General features: G+C 43.0%; 1 protein-coding gene across 4 annotated transcripts in view; it reads left to right on the top strand.

Moving 5' to 3' along the window:
- The window catches only part of FAM76A (family with sequence similarity 76 member A), a 36,255-nt gene extending 18,071 nt beyond the window's left edge, over positions 1 to 18,184 (top strand). For 2 of the 4 annotated variants that reach the window (XM_055139469.1, XM_055139467.1), the window contains 4 exons: positions 4,464 to 4,559; positions 5,326 to 5,461; positions 15,209 to 15,310; positions 15,988 to 18,184. In XM_055139469.1, the coding sequence (XP_054995444.1) occupies positions 4,464 to 4,559; positions 5,326 to 5,461; positions 15,209 to 15,310; positions 15,988 to 16,074 (421 nt within the window). In that variant the 3' untranslated portion in view covers positions 16,075 to 18,184. The remainder of the gene's footprint in view (positions 1 to 4,463; positions 4,560 to 5,325; positions 5,462 to 15,208; positions 15,311 to 15,987) is intronic. The other 2 variants (XM_004603498.2, XM_055139468.1) reach the window with 1 other exon arrangement.
- The last annotated feature ends 366 nt before the right edge of the window (positions 18,185 to 18,550 follow it).

The raw sequence follows: 18,550 nt of genomic DNA, 5'->3' as shown, positions 1-18,550 counted from the left end.
TTAAATTCTGTACTATCTCTCTGACCCCACAAGTTATTATGTATACACATATTTTGGTTTTTGGGCCACAGCTGGCAGCGCAGGACTCAGGGGACGATATGTGATGCTGAGGACCAGACCCAACTGGCTGTGTGCAAGGCGAGCACCCAGCCCACTGCTCCAGCTCCAGAAGAAGTCATTAGTATTTTGTTGTTATTTGTTGGGGGGGGGGGGAGCACACTCAGTGGTGCTCAGAGCTTGCTCCTGGCTCTGTTTCCAGGGATAACTTCTGGCAGGGCTTACAGGACCATATGAAGTGTCAGGTATCTAACCCGGGTCAACCATCTGGAAGGCGAACTTCCTACCCACTGTACCATTGCTCTAGCCCCAAGAAATCATTATTTTCTTTTTTTTTTTTTTTAATGCCTTGCAAACTCTAGTTTTGGAAATAAAGTTTGGGGCTACACCAGCTGGTGTCTGGAAGCTTTTCTGGGCTCACTGCTCAAGAGTGACCCCTTGCAGTGTTTGGGGAAAACATATATGGTTGTGGGGGTTTTCAGCTGCGGGAGTTGGTGGGAGGCAAGGCTAGCACCTTGACTGCCCTTTACTATCTTTTCTTGAACATCTGTTGTGAATTTGATTCTGTACTAGCTGTTACTAGTCTTGTTGTTTTCTGAATTGTTTATTGTAGCTGCCTCAAGTTTAGATTGACTCACATCAGTCCACCATTCTGCTTTCCTGGCCCTGTTCTTTTTGTTTGTTTGATTTGTTTCTGGGCCATACTGGGCAGTGCTCAGGGCTTACTCCTGGCTCTACAATTAGGAATCAATCCTGGTGGGCTCGGGGGTCATATGGGATCCTGAGTATTTAACGCAAGTTGGCCATATACAAGGCAAGTGCCCTACCTGCTGTACTATATCTCTAGCCTACTTTATTATATTATTTGGGGTAGGGGTAGGGATGTGGGCACACCCAGATGTGCTCAGGGCTTATTTCTGGCTCTGTGCTCAGGGATAACTTCTGGCAGTGATCAGAGAACCATGTCAGGTACCAGGGATTGAACCCAGGTCAGCCACATGCAAGGCAAGTATTCTACCCGCTGTATTAACTTTGCCCATATGGCCCTACTTCTGAAAATGTGTTTTAAAGTTTATGCTCTTTTTTTGGAGGGGGACAGGCAAGTGGTACTCAGAGATATAGTATAGTGGGTAGGGCTCTTATCTTGCATGCAGCTGACCCAAGCTTAATCCTTAGCACCTTATATGGTCCCTTGAGCCCTTCTATGAGTTATCTCAGAGCAGAACCAGGAATAAGCCCTGAGCACCACCAGGGGTGGCCCAGGTAACCACATTCTCTCTCAGCCACCACCAAGCCCCCTTCCCCTTCCCCAGAAAACCAAGTAGTATTCAGGACACGCAGCAGGAGCCCATGCAGGGAGTCTCAGTCACCTGTTCAGTGCAAGGGTCTGAGGATGCAGTGCTGCCTGGGCCCTGCAGGGCTGCGGTTACCCAGGCTGCTCCAGTGCTGCTTGGGGGCCTCTCAGGCTGCACCAGGGGTGAAACCTGGCTTGGGCACAAGCCAGGGCTGTGTCCTAACCACTGTACTATCTTCTGGCCCCTGTGCTCTTTTTTTTGTTTTGTCTTTTGTTTTTATTTTTTGGTGTTGGGCATCAAACCCAGATCTTAGACTTGTGAAGGATGTGTTTTACTATTGGACCATATTCCTGTGCTCTTGTCCTTCCTCCCTCCCTTCCCCTTCCTCCCATCCTGCTGCCTTCTCCTTTTTACTTTTTTGGGTCACACCCAGCCATGCTCAGGTGTTACTCCTGACTCGGCACTCAGGGGTTACTCCTGGCTGTACTTGGGACCATATGGGATGCCAGGGATCAACCTGGGTCGGCCAAATGCAAGGCAAATGCCCTACCCACTATACTATTACTTTGGCCCCTTTTCCTTCATTTTTATCCTTTCATTCTTCTGCACCTTGCTCTCTAGCGGTTTTTCATTGTCTTTTCTATACTTTCACATTCTTCTATTTTATTTTTAGAAATACCATTTTTTTCTGTTCTTTATCCATTATATTTCTATATCATAAGAATGAATATATTACTTTTAAAAAACGTAATTACATCTCTATTGGTTTTATGCTTATAATGCCTTAGTTTTTTTTTTAAAAAAATTTAGTACCTAGAACTTCATAGCCTCCTTCCCAATATTTTTTAGTTTGTTGAAATTGCAGCAACTTTTCAATTTGAGAGAAATTAGAATATATTTTTAGCTTCTTTTACCTGAGAAAATACTTGTTAACTTTTTGACCATATTTATTTGTTGGGGCAGTCTCAACAATGGATGATACTGGGGTATAACTGCAGTTGTTTCTAAAGGATATTGCTTTTTCCTTGCTTGCTTTATCTCCCTCTGAACTATGTCTGAAGTATTTGACTTAATTTTGTGTGGCTTTGGAGGGTGAACCACGAGTGATGTTCAAAATGACAGGCAGGTTTAGTTTGCCCCAGGCAAGGTTGTTCTTTTTGTGTGGGGTTGAGGCTCGGAGATGCTCAGATGTCACTCCTGGGGTGCTCAGGGAACTATATGCAGTGCTAGGGATCACATCTGGGCTGGCTGCATAGAAGGCAAGACCCTTAATCCCCATACCATCTTTCTGGCCCCCAAGCAAGATGGCTCTTATTTTAAAACTTCTTAGGAAAAAAGACAAGAAGCTTCTTGAAAAAATAGTGAGTTCCTGTCATTGAAGATATCTGAAAAAAAGGACAGGATCTCATTTTCTGACTTGGTAACTTTGACTCCATTTTCCTCCAAATTTTCAGCAGTTCTTGGGCCAGAGCGACAGTATAGTGGGTAGGGCAATTGCTTTGCAGGCAGCCGACCCAGGTTTGATCCCCAGCACCCCATATGGTCCCCAAGCATTGCTAGGAGTGATCTCTGAATGCAGAGTCAGAAGTAAGTAAGGTCTTACAATTGCTGGGTGTAACTCCAGAATAAATAAGAACACATTTTCAGCAGCTTCTATTAATCAGAAGTTAGGTCAGACTCTTAACATGGGACAAACACCCCTGGTTTTGTGAACAATTGCTAATATGAAAAGAATGCCCTCTCAAGCAGGTAGAGCAGAGCATTAGGAGTTTGGGGGACAGGAAAAGGTTATTGATATTAGCCTATTACTATATTTCATTCATCACTCTGAGTTTAAATAGACTGTGTAGGGTTAAATGAAGACAATACATTAACGGGCATTGAAACCAATAGAGACTGAGAGTCTAGTCAGTACTTCTTCCTGCATGCTTAAAACATTTTTTTTTGCATTTATTTTTGTTGCTCAGTGATTCTGCATATTCATCGATTATGAAATCACTGGTTCATTCCTTCTCTAATCTCCTTCACGTATGCCTCATTAGGCCGAGGAGGAATGTTGTCAGTGGACTGTGTCATCGTCCCAGTCTAGCTGTAGAAATGTTTGGCAATTAAGAAGAACATTTCACGGTTTGACTTGCTACTTGGAGTTTCTACCTGTTTAGAGAAATGGTAGTGATTATATGTGGTTTAATATGTAGGGAAGTAAGGGGGAACTCGGGTAGTTGCTAAATTGACACAAGAAAAGAATAGGTATTCCAATGTCTGCTTAGAAACAGCAAGTTTGTGTTTCACTTTATTTTTTTTTAATTTGTGGGGAGGGTTTGAGCCACACCTGGGGCTCTGTGCTCAGAAGTGATCCTTGGTAGTGCTCAAGGAACCATATGTGGTGCCAGGGATAGAACAGGGTTGTCGGAATGCACAGCAAGTGCCTTAGTTTCACTACTGTCCCTTTGGCCCTGAGTTTTTCTTTAAAGATTGCCCTGGGAAAATGTAAAGTGCTCCTTTGAGAAATTGGTAGAGAAAAGTGGGATTTAACACTCATCACTGATTTCTTACCTTCTTTTGGGTCTAAGGCATTTCTCACCAGCCAGTGACACTGGATCCTTACCCTCGAAACAGTCCATTGTTATACGCACAGAATTGTAAATTTGATTTCAGGAACTTGTAGAATCCCTGAAACTGGTCCCAGTAGATTATCGATTAAAAGTACAGAGTCCACTTAGCACCTTGACGATATGAAGTGCTCAGGTACTGTCACTGGGATGGCCTGTTGAAACCTATTAAAAATCCAGGTTGTTGAGCTGGCGGTCCCAGAATCCCATATGGTCCCCAGAGCACTACCAGGAGTGATTCCTGAGGACAGCCAGGAATAACCCCTGAGCACTGCCAGATGTGGCCCAAAATACAAAAACAAAAGCGAAAATCAGGTTGTGATGCGACTGTAATTTGCCACCTGTTTCTCTCAACTAAAATGTCATGCACAGAATTCTTAGTATTGGAAGTGACAGGCAATAGACCAGTTGTACTATAAGGAAAGTTGGCTTCCTTTTTATTAATTTCATCTTCTTTCTACTTTTTTTTTGGTTGTTGTTCACACCCGGCGGTGCTCAGGACTTACTCCTGGCTCTGTGCTCAGGGATCACTTCTGCCAGGCTCGGGGGACCATATGGGGTGCCGGGGATCGAACCTGGGCCAGCCGCGTGCAAGGCAAGTGTCCTACTGCTGTACTCTCTCTTTGGCCCCTCTTTTTACCCTTTTTGAAAGCACTGACTGCTCTTGGGATGGAATGCAGCAGCTTCTTAGCAGCTGCACTATGTTATACTGCTTTGGAGCAGAAAATAAAGAGCCAAAAGACCAGGTTGGGGTTGGGGGAGTGGAGTGGGGTGCGGACTTCAAAGGAAAATGAATGAGGACTGGGGGATGTAGCGTGATGATAAAACACTTGCCTTGCATGTATGGGACCCTGGGTGTTTGATCCCTGGCATAGCCAAAAGAAAAGTGAATGAGCTTAGAGTTGATCATTTGTCCAGGTTATTTGTAGATTACCACCAAAAATTATGACAGTTTTACTCATTAATAGTTGGGAATGTGGGACAGAAGAGATAGTACAGGGGGTAAGGTGCTTGCTTTGTGTGCAGCTGACCCAGATTTGATCCCCAGCATCCTGTATGGTCCCCAGCCTTCTAGGAGTGATCCCTAAGCGCAGAGCCAGGAGTAAGCCCTGAGCTCAGCCAGGTGTGGCCCAAAAACAAGCAAACAAAAAAAAAAATTAAGAAATCTTCAGTGAACCTGAGATAGTCTATCCATGTGAATTTGGAGTGTATAGGGTATTTGCGCTAGGTGCTGGGAATTCATATAGTTACCACTTACCCTAGACTTTGCAATCAAGTAGCCTCTAAGGTGTTCTCTGGTGGAAAAATGTTGTCTATCCAAGTTAAGATTTTTTTTTTCTTGATGATTTCCCCCAACACAGCTTTTCGCCAGATCTAGCTCTGGATTCACCAGGCACTGACCACTTTGTCATCATTGCCCAGCTGAAGGAAGAAGTAGCTACTCTGAAGAAGATGCTACATCAAAAGGATCAAATGATTTTGGAGAAAGAGAAGAAGGTAAGAGATGTGGTATAGGGCATAATGTTAGCTCTGTTTTGGGGTCCTTATCCATTGATGCTTTGAAAGAGAAATCCTTTTTTTTTTTCTTTTTTTTTCTTTTTTTGGGTCACACCTGGCAATGCACAGGAGTCATTCCTGGCTCATGCACTCAGGAATTATCCCTGGCGGTGCTCAAGGGACCATATGGGATGCTGGGATTTGAACCCGGGTCGGCCGTGTGCAAGGCAAACGCCCTACCCGCTGTGCTATCACTCCAGCCCCGAGAAATCCAATTTTGCAGGCAAGGTTTGGATAGCCTTCAGAGAGGCTTGCTAGGATCACTTAAGGTATAATACTATCATGATGAATCAACCTCAGTCAAATGCGTTTAGAAAGTTGATTTTTCTGCCCCCTTGGATGGAGTTTCCATTTTTCAGGGGAGGATTCCTATTAACGAAGTTTACAGAGATTATGTTTAAAAATTCACTGTCTACCACTTTGGTTTTGTTTTGGAACCACATCTGGTGGTGCTCAGGGCTTACTTATGGCCCTGTGCTCAGAGATCATTCCTGGTGGGGTTGGGGAGTCATTTGTGGTGTCAGGGATCGAATCTGGGTCAGCCAGAAGCAAAGTAAGCAGCACCTTACCCAGCACCTATCTATCTCCCCAGCCTCACACTATCCACCTCTTAATTTGGGGTCTTATATAGCAGAGCAGACCATCCTTCCTACCCTTCTGTACCTTGGAGACTGGTTCTCTTTTCAGGAGGTTCTCCTGAGTGAGCATGAAGTTGATATAAGAGGTAGCTTTGTAATTGGAATGTTTAATGATCTCAGGCTAAGAGAACTTGGTGTCTCCATCTCTATTATTGGATTGGCCATGTCATGGTCAGTAAGGTTCAAAATATGTAGGCCAGTTCCCTGGATAATGTTTAGGCCAGTCTTCCTCCAAGGCTCTTAGGTCACCTTGCTTCCATTGCTGACAGCTACAGTTCTGAGTGACTATTCTCTGAACTTGGTCAGAGATATATCTCTTCAGGGATAAGCTGTGATATTCCTATTCTGGTATAAGAGTCATTCTCCTTCTCTATGGTTACTTTTTACATCCTTGTTCTGATTCATATCTATTTCTTATTCTCAGGTCTTAGAAAGGTTATCATTTTTGCTTTAATGTATTAGTAACAGTCACAGCTAGTTTTTATTGGATGTTTGTTGTACACCTGACTATTCTAAGTTTATTATCCTATCATTATTTCATAGATGAAGAGTACGCCTCGTATTTTTCCTCTTAGGAATTTTGTTTTTATTGTTTTGGGGCCACACCCAAGTAGTGCTCAGGGCTTACTCCTGGCTCTGCACTCTGGAATTACCCCTGGTGGTGCTTGGGGGACCAAATTGGATTCCGGGGGATCAAACTCAGGGCAGCTGTGTGCAAGGCAATCGCCCTACTTGCTGTACTCTCTCTGCAGCCTCCTCCTTAGATTTTGATCCCTTTCCCTAGATGTTTTTTTTCCCTGAAAGCTACTTGTTATCTTGTACCATATTCAAAATGTAGTAGTTCATTCTGTTCAGCCATGAAGACTTAATATTGAAGGGGTTTTGTTTGGTTTGGGGTCACACCCAGCTATGCTCAGGGCTTACTCCTGGCTCTGTGCTCAGGGATCACTACTGGAGGTGTTCAGGGGAATCAAACTCAGGTCAGCTGCATGCAAGCCAGGCACCTAATCCTCTCCTGTAGCTCTCTGGCTCCACATTGAACACTCACTCTCTCTCTCTCTCTCTCTCTCATTTTTAAAAGGTATTTATTTGTTTCTTTTTTTGTGTGTGTGTGTCACACCCGGCGATGCACAGGGGTTACTCCTGGCTCTGGACTCAGGAATTACCTCTGGCGGTGCTCAGGGGACCATATGGGATGCTGGGATTTGAACCCGGGTCAGCCGAGTGCAAGGCAAACGCCCTACCCGCTGTGCTATCTCTCCAGCCCTATTTGTTTCTTTTTCTTTCTCTTTTTTTTTTTCGGCATTTTGGGTCAAACCTGGTGATGCTAAGGGGTACTCCTGACTCTGCACTCAGGAATCACTCCTAGCAGTGCTCGGGGAACCATATGGGATGCTGGGGATTGAACCCAAGTTGGCCGCATGCAGAACAAATGCCTTCCCTGCTGTACTATCGCTTCGGCACCTCTCAAAAGTTTTTTTCTTGGGGCTGGAGTGATAGTGCAGCAGTAGCGCGTTTGCCTTGCACATGGCAGACCCGAGTTCGATTCCCAGCATTCCATATGGTCCCCTGAGCACCAACAGGAGTAATTTCTAAGTGCAAAGCCAAAAGTAGCTGGCTTTGTAACCCGTGTGCATCGCCATGTGCATCGCCGGGTATGGCCCAAAATGCCAAATAATAATAATAATAGTAATAATAATAATCAGTATCAGTCATCCCGTTGCTCATCGATTTGTTCGAGCGGGCACCAGTAACGTCTCTCATTGAAAGACTTATTGTTACTGTTTTTAGCATATCCAATACGCACGGGTAGCTTGCCAGGCTCTGCTGCGCAGGCTCGATACTCTCGGTAGCTTGCCAGGCTCTCCAAGAGGGGCGGAGGAATCGAACTTGGGTCTGCCATGTGAAAGGCTAACGCCCAACTGCTGTGCTATCGCTCCAGCCCAATAATAATAATAATAGGGGCTGGAGTGATAGCATAGCGGGTAGGGCATTTGCCTTGCACGCGGCCGACCCGGGTTCAAATCCCAGCATCCCATTTGGTCCCCTGAGCACCGCCAGGAGTGGTTCCTGAGTGCAGAGCCAGGAATAACAACCCCTGTGCATCGCCAGGTGTGACCCAAAAACCAAAAAAAAAAAAAAATAATAATAATAATAATAAAGTTCCAAGCATTGGGGAAGTACTTATTCTTCTGTGAAATCATCTTCTGCTGAGTATATTTAGTCACATGACCGGTTAACATGAGGGGGGGTGAGAGTTGCCAGACTGTGCTCAGGAGTGGTCCCTAGTGGTACTCAGGGCACCATAAGTGGGATGGAACTGGAGTCAGCCACATGAAAGGCAAATACCTCAAGGCAAGTACTGTCTCTCTGACCCAGGATTCTTTGTGTGTGTGGGTGGGGAGTACAAGGGATCGAACCCAGGGTGTCACAATCATGGCAACTGAGCAATATCTCCAGCCTTTACATGCATTCTGCCATCTAATCTCTGTTGTATAGATGAGGAAATGGAGTCCAAGAGATTAAATGATATGTCCCTAGTACAGCAGGTGGTCTCACTTGCTTTACATGTGGCTGACCCGGATTCAATCCCCAGCATCCTCTATGGTCCCCCAAGCACCACCAGGATAATTCCTGGTTGCAGACCTAGGAGTAACTCCTGCAAATTGCTGGGTGTGGTGCAAAAACCAACCTCCCCACCCCCCACTGTAGCACTGTCGTCCCATTGTTCATCGATTTGCTCGAGCAGGCCCCAGTAATGTCTCCATTGTGAGACTTGTTGTTACTGTTTTTGGCTTATCAAATACACCATGGGTAACTTGCCAGGCTCTGTCGTGTGGGTGGGATACTCTTGGTAGCTTGCCAGACTCTCCGAGAGGGATGGACGAATTCAACCCGAGTCGGCAACCTCCCCTATACACACAAATATTATGCATTTCAATTACACAACTGAAAAAATGTCAGAACAAAAAAAATCTAAGGTTTTTTTTTTTTAATGTAAGAGTACTGCTATTTAGCCACTGAATAAGCTGACTGAAACAGGAATGAACTCTACATTACTTTGTTTTTTAAATTTTTTATTGAATATCTGTGAGATAGGCCATTACAAAGCTATTCATGATTGGGTTTCAGTCATACAATGATCCAACACTCGTGCTTCCACCAGTGTACATTTCCCACCACCGATGTCCCCCATTTCCCTCCCACCATCCCCCAACAACCCACAACCAATCCCCAGCCTCTCTATTTTTGTGCGTTATGGTTTGCAATACAGGTACTAAGAGGTCATCATGTTTGTTTGGGGCATTCAGTATTTTTATTGGGATGGTAAGGCTAGAGTAGCAGCTTTGGGGTGTAGATGTGACTGCCAAGGTTTCTGGGAGTACAGGGAGGTGGGGGGAGGTAGCCCATCCTGACCCTGAGAAAACCTGGAGATTTCAGTCACAAAACTGAATTTTCAACAGGTTAACATCTTGGTGAGATCTGTCCTGAGATGGTGGAGTCTGGCTGGGGGCATGGTGGCGATTTTGGATTGTGGGAGCAAGTGGCTGCTTGGGGCTCTGCTTGGGTGGGCACCAGGCTAACCCACACCCCTTCGATTTACCCTGGTCTGCTCAGCCTTGCATGGGTCTGAGATTAACTACAGCTTTTGATCTCTTTTGAGAATTATTTATGGGTCTCCTAAGCAAGGCCGAAAAATGAGGTTTTGGTGGTTTGTGGGCATGATGGAGGTGGTTTGTGGGCATGACTCCCACATACCTAAGTTTTGGCTGTTTAATTTCTCAGGAAACTTGGTCCCAAGTTGTTGGGGTCTGGCCCAAGGCACAGCGGTAATTTTGGGGTATTAGGAGGCCTGAAGGCACCATCAGGCTGCTGATGCACTCACCTTGCAGGTACAGGTTGACTTACTGGTGGCACTGTTCCCTCTTGGTTTATGTTTATTTTTATACGTGCAGCTTCTTGGGAAGAGACTAATACTCTTTCCATTTTACTGCATGATTCATGCAAGTAGACCCAAGTACATTTTCTTCATGGATCATAAAGGAATGGCACAAAAAGAATTTTTGCAAATCATGGGTCACAGCAGTAGTATAGTGGATTGCCTTGCATATGCTTGCTTAGTGGTTTTTGATCCCTGGCATCCCACATGGTCCCCCGAGCCGGCCATGAGTGATCTCTGAACGCAGAGCCAGTAGTAAGCCCCTAGCACCACTGGGGTGTGGCCCAAAAACCAAAAAGAGAAAAAGAAAAAACACTTCTGCAAATCAGGTAACATGAATGCTTGATTCTAGTGCTATTGCAAAGTCATGGTTTAAAAAGGAACAGAAACAGATTGTTTTTTGCAATGTGTAGTGATCCAGGTCACACAAACTCCTTATATCATGTTTGCCTGTCTATCTCTGACCTTATCTCTTTGGATTTTTTTTTTTTTCTTTTTGGGTCACACCTGGCGATGCACAGGGGTTACTCCTGGATCTGCATTCAGGAATTACCCCTGGCCATGCTCAGGGGACCATATGGGATGCTGGGATTTGAACCCGGGTCGGCCGCGTGCAAGGCAAACGCCCTACCCGCTGTGCTATCTCTCCAGCCCCTGGATTTTTATTTTTCTTATTTTATTCAATTTTATTTTGATTTTTTGATTTTTTTTTCAATTTTGGGGACCATACTTGGTGGTTTAGGGAATCAAACCTAGGGTTCTCCCATGCAAAGCATGGTCTTTGAGCTATCTCCTTGGCCTTAAAGTTACTTCTTAAAATATTTTTGCTTTTGGGGGGTGACACCCAGCTCAGGGGTTACTCCTGGCTCTGCGCTCAGAAATTACTCCTGGTGGTGCTTGGGGGACCATATGGGATGCCGGAGATTGAACCCAGGTTGGCAAGGTAAATGCCCTCCCTGCTGTACTGTCGCTCTGGCCCCTTACAATATTTTTGGAGGCCGCACCTGCTAGTGCTCAGAGCATACTCCTGGTTCTGAGCTCAGGAATCACTCCTGGCATGGTTTGGGGGATTATATGGATTGCAGAGATGGAATCCAGGTTGGCTGCGTGCAAAGCAAACACCCTACGCACTTTCCTATCTCTCTGACAGCACCCACTTTTAAGAAATTTTTTTTTACCATTTTTATTGAAGTGCCAGAATTTAAAATATCATTAAATTACTCTTTTCATGAATACATGATTCCAGCACAACACCCATCAAGAGAATGCCCATTTCCTCTACCAGTATCCCAAGAGTTCCTCCCAGGCAGTCCCCCTGCCCCCCGTCATGGAAGCTTAGTTCTATAGATAAAAGTCTTCAGTTCTACAGGGCTGGAGTGATAGTACAGTGGGTAGGGCATTTGCCTTGCACACGGCTGACCCAGGTTTGATCCCTGTCATCCCATATGGTCCCTGGAGCACCACCAGGAGTAATTCCTGAGTACAGAGCTGGATATAACCCCTGAGCATCTCTGGGTGTGACCCCCAGAAAAGCCCCCCCCCCAAAAAAAAAGAAAGTCCAGTTCTGATGACTTTGGCCATTTGTTATTTCCTTACAGTATTTCTTTATATCTCACATATGAGAACTTTTTTTTTCATTGTGGAAGTGGTGACAGCTATACATACAAAGATAATTAAAGGTAAACTTCTGAAAATCCATAAAATTGTAAAATAGTGATAAGTTGAAAAATAATTTTTTTCCAAAAACTGTATCTTTCTCTAGGGCTGGAGAGATAGCACAGCGGGCAGGGCACTTTCCTTACATGCAACCAACCTGTGTTCAATCCCCGGCATCCCATATGGTTCCTCGAGCAATACATGTTTAAATTAATATGAAATAGATAAATTCTTCAGATATACAATTTAATAAAAGTGAGGAGAGGAAAATTGAAATTTTAAGGGGAAATCTGAATAAGCCTATAAAAATACAAACTGTTTTATTTTACTTTAAAAGGGACCATAGGCTTTATGTTAGAAAATATTACAATAACCCAGTAAATTTCTGCATTAGTAAAATAAAATAATAATCTCTACAGGTGCAACAAAATTACCTAGATATATATAGAACATTCAGTATAAATGAAGCATTAATAAATTATTGAAAAACGTATAGCAAGATTGGCATAAACAGACCTTTCTTTATCTAGTAGAGGGCAACCATAAGCACTGTGAGTGAATGCCTTATTCAGTAGCAAAGTGCTGAGAAGTTTGTACAGCAGAGAAAGCTCTTGCCTTGCATGTGGCCAGCCTAGGTTTAATCCCCAGCATCCCATATGGTTTCCCAAACCCTACCTGGACTGATCCCTGAGTGCAGAAATAGGAGTAAACCCTGAGCACCCCTGGGTGTGGCCCCAAAACAAAAACAAAACCAGAAGAAGCTCCTTTCAGGTTTCAAGGCTATGAATTCCCTAATCAGTTGCCATGAAGCTCTTTATCATTCCTTCAGATGTGAATGATAATCGGGTTGGATAGAATATTCTTGGTGAGATATTCATTTATTGAAATTTTTTTTAATCCGTATTCTCTTCTGATTTGTACAGACTTATTTGCTAGATCTGCTGTGAATCTGTTTGCTTTATTATTATTTTTTTTGGGTCACACCTGGCGATGCTCAGAGGTTACTCCTAGCTCTACACTTAGGAATCACTCGTATAGAACATTCAGTATAAATGAAGCATTAATAAATTATTGAAAAAAGTATAGCAAGGTTGGCATAAAGAGACCTTTCTTTATCTAGTAGAGGGCAACCATGAGCACTGTGAGTGAATGCTAAATTCAGTAGCAGGAATCACTTGTGGCGTGCTCAGGGGACCATATGGGAAGCCGGGGATTGAATCTGGGTCTGCTGTGAATCTAGATTACGGGCTTTCCTTTCTAAGTTCTTTCTTTGATCTGCTGCTGTCAATTTCTTTTTAGTTTGTTTTTTTTTTAAATTTTGGGTCACACCCAGCAATGCTCAGGGCTCACTCCGGGGTCTGCAATCAGGAATTAACTCCTGACAATGCTTGGGGGCCCATGTGGGATGCCAGGGATTGAATCTGGGTTGGGCATATGCAAAGCAGGTGCCTTACCTGCTGTACTATCTCTCCAGTCTGTGTTTTTTAATGTTCTGTCTGTATCTTTGGCATATGTCACTTGGATTATCATGTGCCTTGATTTTTTTTTTTTTTGCCGGGAGGGAGTCTATTTTTACTGGGACCTTCTGGCCTCTTAGGTCTCACTCACCTGCACTCCTCAACTCTGGGAAATTCTTAACTATGATTTCTTTAACTGATGGCTCTTCATCAAATTTGACTTTGTGTTCTTCAGGGACTCTGATGATTCTTTTATTCTTTTTTTCTTTTTGGGCCACACCTGGTAATGCTCAGCGGTAACTCTTTACTCTGCACTCAGGAATTACTCCTGGTGGTGCTTGGGGGACCAGCAGTATGGGATACCGGGGATTAAACCCCGGTTGGCTGCATAAAGAGGCAGATGCCCTACCCACTATATTATTCCTCTAGCCTCTCATCTTAGATCTTCTTGATATCTTCCTCAGCTGCTTAATGTTATTCTGCCAGTCAGAATAACATTTGCAGTCAGAATAACATTTGCATTTTTTGTTTTATATCATCCACCGTATTCTTGTTACTTCTAAATATAGTATTCTTATTTCCCCTCTCATGCTTTCTAGTTCTTTGCTAACTACTTATGCCATTGTTTCTTTAAGCTCATTAAACTTCCTTAGTATATTGTTACTGAAGTCACTTTCTCCAAGTTTTCTGAATAGCTGGTACTGCCAGAGCCTTCCATGTTTTTATTTTTAACTCATTGAATCTGGTGGGGTTCTACCTGTCTTCTCCATTGCGTTTGGTGAATCTTTGTAGTTAGCCTCTCCCCTCAACCACCACTCCACCCCCTGGGAGATTAGGCTGTGTGTTGCTCCTTTTCTTCTCTGCTTGTCTTCAACTAGTGACAGGAAATGTAAATGTGATCTGCGTGAGGTGTGATAAGAGAAGCTCTAGATTTAGGAGATATGGAGGTGACCTGCTGAGAAGATGCAGGTGTGGAGGTCTGCTAGGACCCTAGCAGGGAGGGAGGGGAATCTGCTTCCAGTTAGAAAAAGGCACCAGGAGCCTTGGATGTTATAACTCTAAAGGTTCAACTCACCTGTGGGGTTGGAAGAGCAAGTTGTTGAGGAGATGTGGAGATGCCTGCTGAGAAGATGGTGCCTGAAAATTACTTCCTAATCAGAATTACTTCAAGTTTTCCTGTAAATTTTGGAAAATCTTTTTTTCAAAAAACTCAGGATAGGGGCTGGAGCGATAGCACAGCGGGTAGGGCGTTTGCCTTGCACCTGGTCGACCAGTGTTCGATTCCCAGCATCCCATATGGTCCCCTGAGCACCGCCAGGAGTAATTCCTGAGTGCAGAGCCAGGAGTGGCCCCTGTGCATTGCCAGGTGTGACTCAAAAAGCAAAAAAAAAAACAAAAACAAAAAAACCCAAAACTCAGGATATAGAATTTTCCTGGTTTGGGGGGCTGGAGTGATAGTACGGTGGGTAGGGTCTTTGCCTTGCTGCACAAGGCCAACCTGGATTCAATTTCCAGCATCCCACTGGTCCCCTGAGCACCTCCAGGAGTAATTCCTGAGTGCAGAGCCAAGCGTAACCCCTGAGCATCGCCCAGTGTGACCCAAAAAGCCAAAACAAACGAACAGAATTTCCCTGGTTTTGATTTGGGTATGGATCCTTGTGAGACCTCTAGAGTTCAGTAATTTGGGGTGCACAAATTATTAGCTTTCTGGTGCTGAAATATGTCTTATTGCACAGAAATTTCTTCTGGCCATTCTGCCCCCTTCCCTTCACCTTTTGTTTTGGGGGGGGAGGGGTGGTGCGTGGCCAGGCAGCAGGGAGAGGTATTGGGCTATTCGCAGCCTTATTTAGGAACTACTCCTGAGAATCACTAAGAGTGGTGTCAGGAACCGTGTGGTGTCAGGAATGAAACTTGGGCCTCTGACATATAAAGCGTATGCTCAAATGCTTTGAGAGCTATCTCCTTGGCCTCCTCACCTTACCTTTTCCCCCCTCAGATTACAGAATTGAAGGCTGATTTCCAATACCAAGAATCTCAAATGAGAGCGAAAATGAATCAGATGGAGAAAACCCACAAAGAAGTTACAGAACAGTTGCAGGTGACTGTTACATTATGTGGTAACCATAATGTAATTAATTGTTTTTTAAGTGATCCTCTCAGATTTCTTAAATTATTGCAGATCACTTTTTAATTTTATTGTATTAATCTACCTTATAGTTGTCTTTAACTATTTTACTTTCTTGTTTTATTTTAGGGCCATACTCAAAAGCTGGGTGTGACAGTCACTCCTAGTGGTGCTCAGGGCACCCTGTAGAGCCTGGGATTTAATCTGGCCTCTCATATGCAAAACATGGAATCCAGCCCTTTTAGCCATCTGCCTACCCACTTTTACCCTTGGATACATTCTGATCTTCCCCCACCCCCCAAAATAATGGAATTAATAAATGTGTTCTTTGATTTTCAAACAAACTAGATGTGATTCCAGATCTAAATTATCAATTCGATGTTCCAGCACAGTAAGTAAACCACTCTGTGGTTTATTTTGTTGCATAAAGCAGCCTTTTATAATAGTGACTCCCAGGAGATTGAAGTACACTGAGTAACCAGCAAATACTTTCTTCTTCCTGAACCAGCCCTAGATAGAGCTTTCTATTGTTTTCTGACTCTTAAGAATTTATTCACTTCTTCCTGACCTTTGGCCTTAGCACCAGTTTAAGCAACAGATCCTGTCTTGTTAAAACACCCTTCTTACCTGATTTTTTTCGTTCTTTTTAGGCCAAAAACCGAGAGCTCCTGAAGCAGGCAGCTGCTTTGTCCAAGAGCAAGAAATCTGAAAAGTCAGGAACTATAACCTCTCCATGAGAGATTCCAAGGAGCCTCCGAACAAAAGCAGTGAATCCCTGGGTTAGGTTTGGTGACCTGGCTGTTCTCTGGGAATTGCAAGCTTTCTTAAGAAATCTCTATTTGATTATAGTTTTCCTTCTTTGTGCGATTGCAATGGACTGAATGGTTTGTGCTATATTATGGCTGCATGCTTGAATGTCTGGGGTTTTAATCTCACTCTTCTCTCTTCCCCATTATTCTCTTTGTCTCTCTTTTGGTACTACTTTTTTAAATGCTGATCACTGCTCAGTGCTATGTGCAACAAGATTTTTTGTGTGTATCGATCATTGTGTCTTGCCACACCCATGAGCAAAGGGTTTGGCATTAATTACATGTCACTGCCACCCTTTGAACTTTGAAAACTGCCACCTTAAGTTTGGTACAGTGGTAGAGGCTTTCTCTCTCCAATAAACCTTTTTGCTTCAGGGTATATTCTTGGGTTTTTTTCCAGGTATATTATGTATGAACTTTGTACTATGTATAGCCAGAGTTTTATTTATTTTTTAAAAAAGAAACTTTTTTTTTCTTGATAAACGAATAATAGTAGCCTAGCTTGTTGTTCTTGTAAAAATGATGCCTCTTTAAAAAAAAAAAAAAAAGTCCTGCTCTGTAGTTTTTAGTAAAAGAACCAGATCTCTTTCTTGTTACCTTGGAGTCTTAAAGCTGATTGCTAAGGTGAAAAAATTCAATGCATAAGTATGGAGTTAAGTGCCTTTTGGAGGATTTCTTGGAAGAGCATTTAAGAAGTTACTTAAGGGAGGCAGCAAAAATTTGAACAGTCTGTCTTTTTTAAGTAAGGGCAGATAGAAGGTTGTCCAGGTTGTACTGGACACTTCCCTCCCGCCACCCTTTTCCTGATTATGTAATTGATTTTAAATACTTACACTGCCACTTCTTTTTTAAAAGTACCCTTGTTTTTATCAGTTGTCGTACTGAACCATTGTCAGAGTTTTATTTTGCAGGAACAGATTTGAAATGGGATAATATTGACATTAATAGGATATGGGGTCAGTATGAGCTTCTCAGGTATGGACTCTGAGTTTGACTGGGAGAAATGACATCACTGAGTCTTCTCCCTTCCTCACGCACTCCAGCTTGTGCACTCCTAGATTTTAAAGGACATGTATTGAAAACAGGTGCCAGAAGTAGAGTGCGCTCAGGTGAAAGTGCTCATGCCCTGTTTTCCCTTTTGATTCAGTAGGCATTTGGAGTTACTTTTCCAGGAAAGGGGATGGATTGGCATTATTAGCCATACTCTCAGGTGTCCCCAATGTGATGTTTGTGAAATACATAGCTGTGTGTAGTGTGCCACAAAACAGTGTAACCAACTACCTTAGAATCATGTAGAGTGGTATAGAGTTAGAGTTAGTCATGAGGACAGATGACATTTGTACTTCAGTTTACCAAAATGAATTGAAGGATTGGTGTTTAACTTGCTGTATATTTATTAGGAGCAAACGCTTAAAATTTGTGATTAACATTGTCACAAATGGAGCCAGGAACATTAGTGAATAAAATCATGGAAATGGGTGGCTTCTGATAAGACAAACAGTGGACCATATTGCTTATATAGCACTCTAGTATGGTATATAATTTTCCCTTCTAAGCTAGGGAAACAGCAGTGCTAAATAGTTTTGTAATTTTTTGAACGAATAACTTTTAGGTAAAGATAAAATGTCAGACTATTTTTTGGATGCATTTACATTGACTATGGGGGGAAAAGACTGAAAAAAATGACAGTCATGTTTTTTTAATTTTGAAGATGAGAAATCTGTTACAATGAAGTGACGCTATAAAAACATTTAGTTTTATACTGTATCTTTTTTTAATGTCTTGGCATTTAATATAAAGAAAATCCACACATTTTCTAACTTTCCACAAATTCCAAAAAGGGAAGTATAAAGCCTGTCTTGAAATTTTGGTTTTTAAAAATCATGACACTGTTTTACCATGAAATTGAGTAGCTAACTTTTGGTAACACCTTTTGTTTATTTGTATGTTTGTAATAATGGATATTTTAAAACAAGGAATGTTTTGGTTTGTACAGACTTTGACAAATGTGTGTTAATAAAAATTCATATTGACTCAAGTATAACTGTTGGGTTTGTTTTTCTTTTTCTTTTGTGTTACTAGAGATTGAACCCAGAGCCTCATGCATGTAAGGCATGAGCTTTACCACTAAGCCATATATCAGATGGAATTTTCACTTCTTCCTTGCTGATTCCACTGTTCCGTCTGAAAAAGTACCTTGCATAGAAGTAGGGAATAGGGTGATAGCACAACAGACATCAGTGCGTTTAGGAGCCCCATATTTGATTCCTGGCATCAAACAGTTCCCTGAGCACCTATAGGAATGACCCCCAATCGCAGAGCAAGGAGATGCTCCTTGCTGAGCACTGACCCAAGTGTGCTTGTTCCCCCCCAAAAAATTTAGTTATAGTTTAGGTCTGGGACA

Source organism: Sorex araneus, chromosome 5 (assembly GCF_027595985.1).
Source record: "Sorex araneus isolate mSorAra2 chromosome 5, mSorAra2.pri, whole genome shotgun sequence".
Classification (NCBI taxonomy): Eukaryota; Metazoa; Chordata; class Mammalia; order Eulipotyphla; family Soricidae; genus Sorex; species Sorex araneus.
The sequence above is the reverse complement of the archived record's forward strand: the minus strand, read 5'-3'. Positions and strand labels throughout refer to the sequence as shown.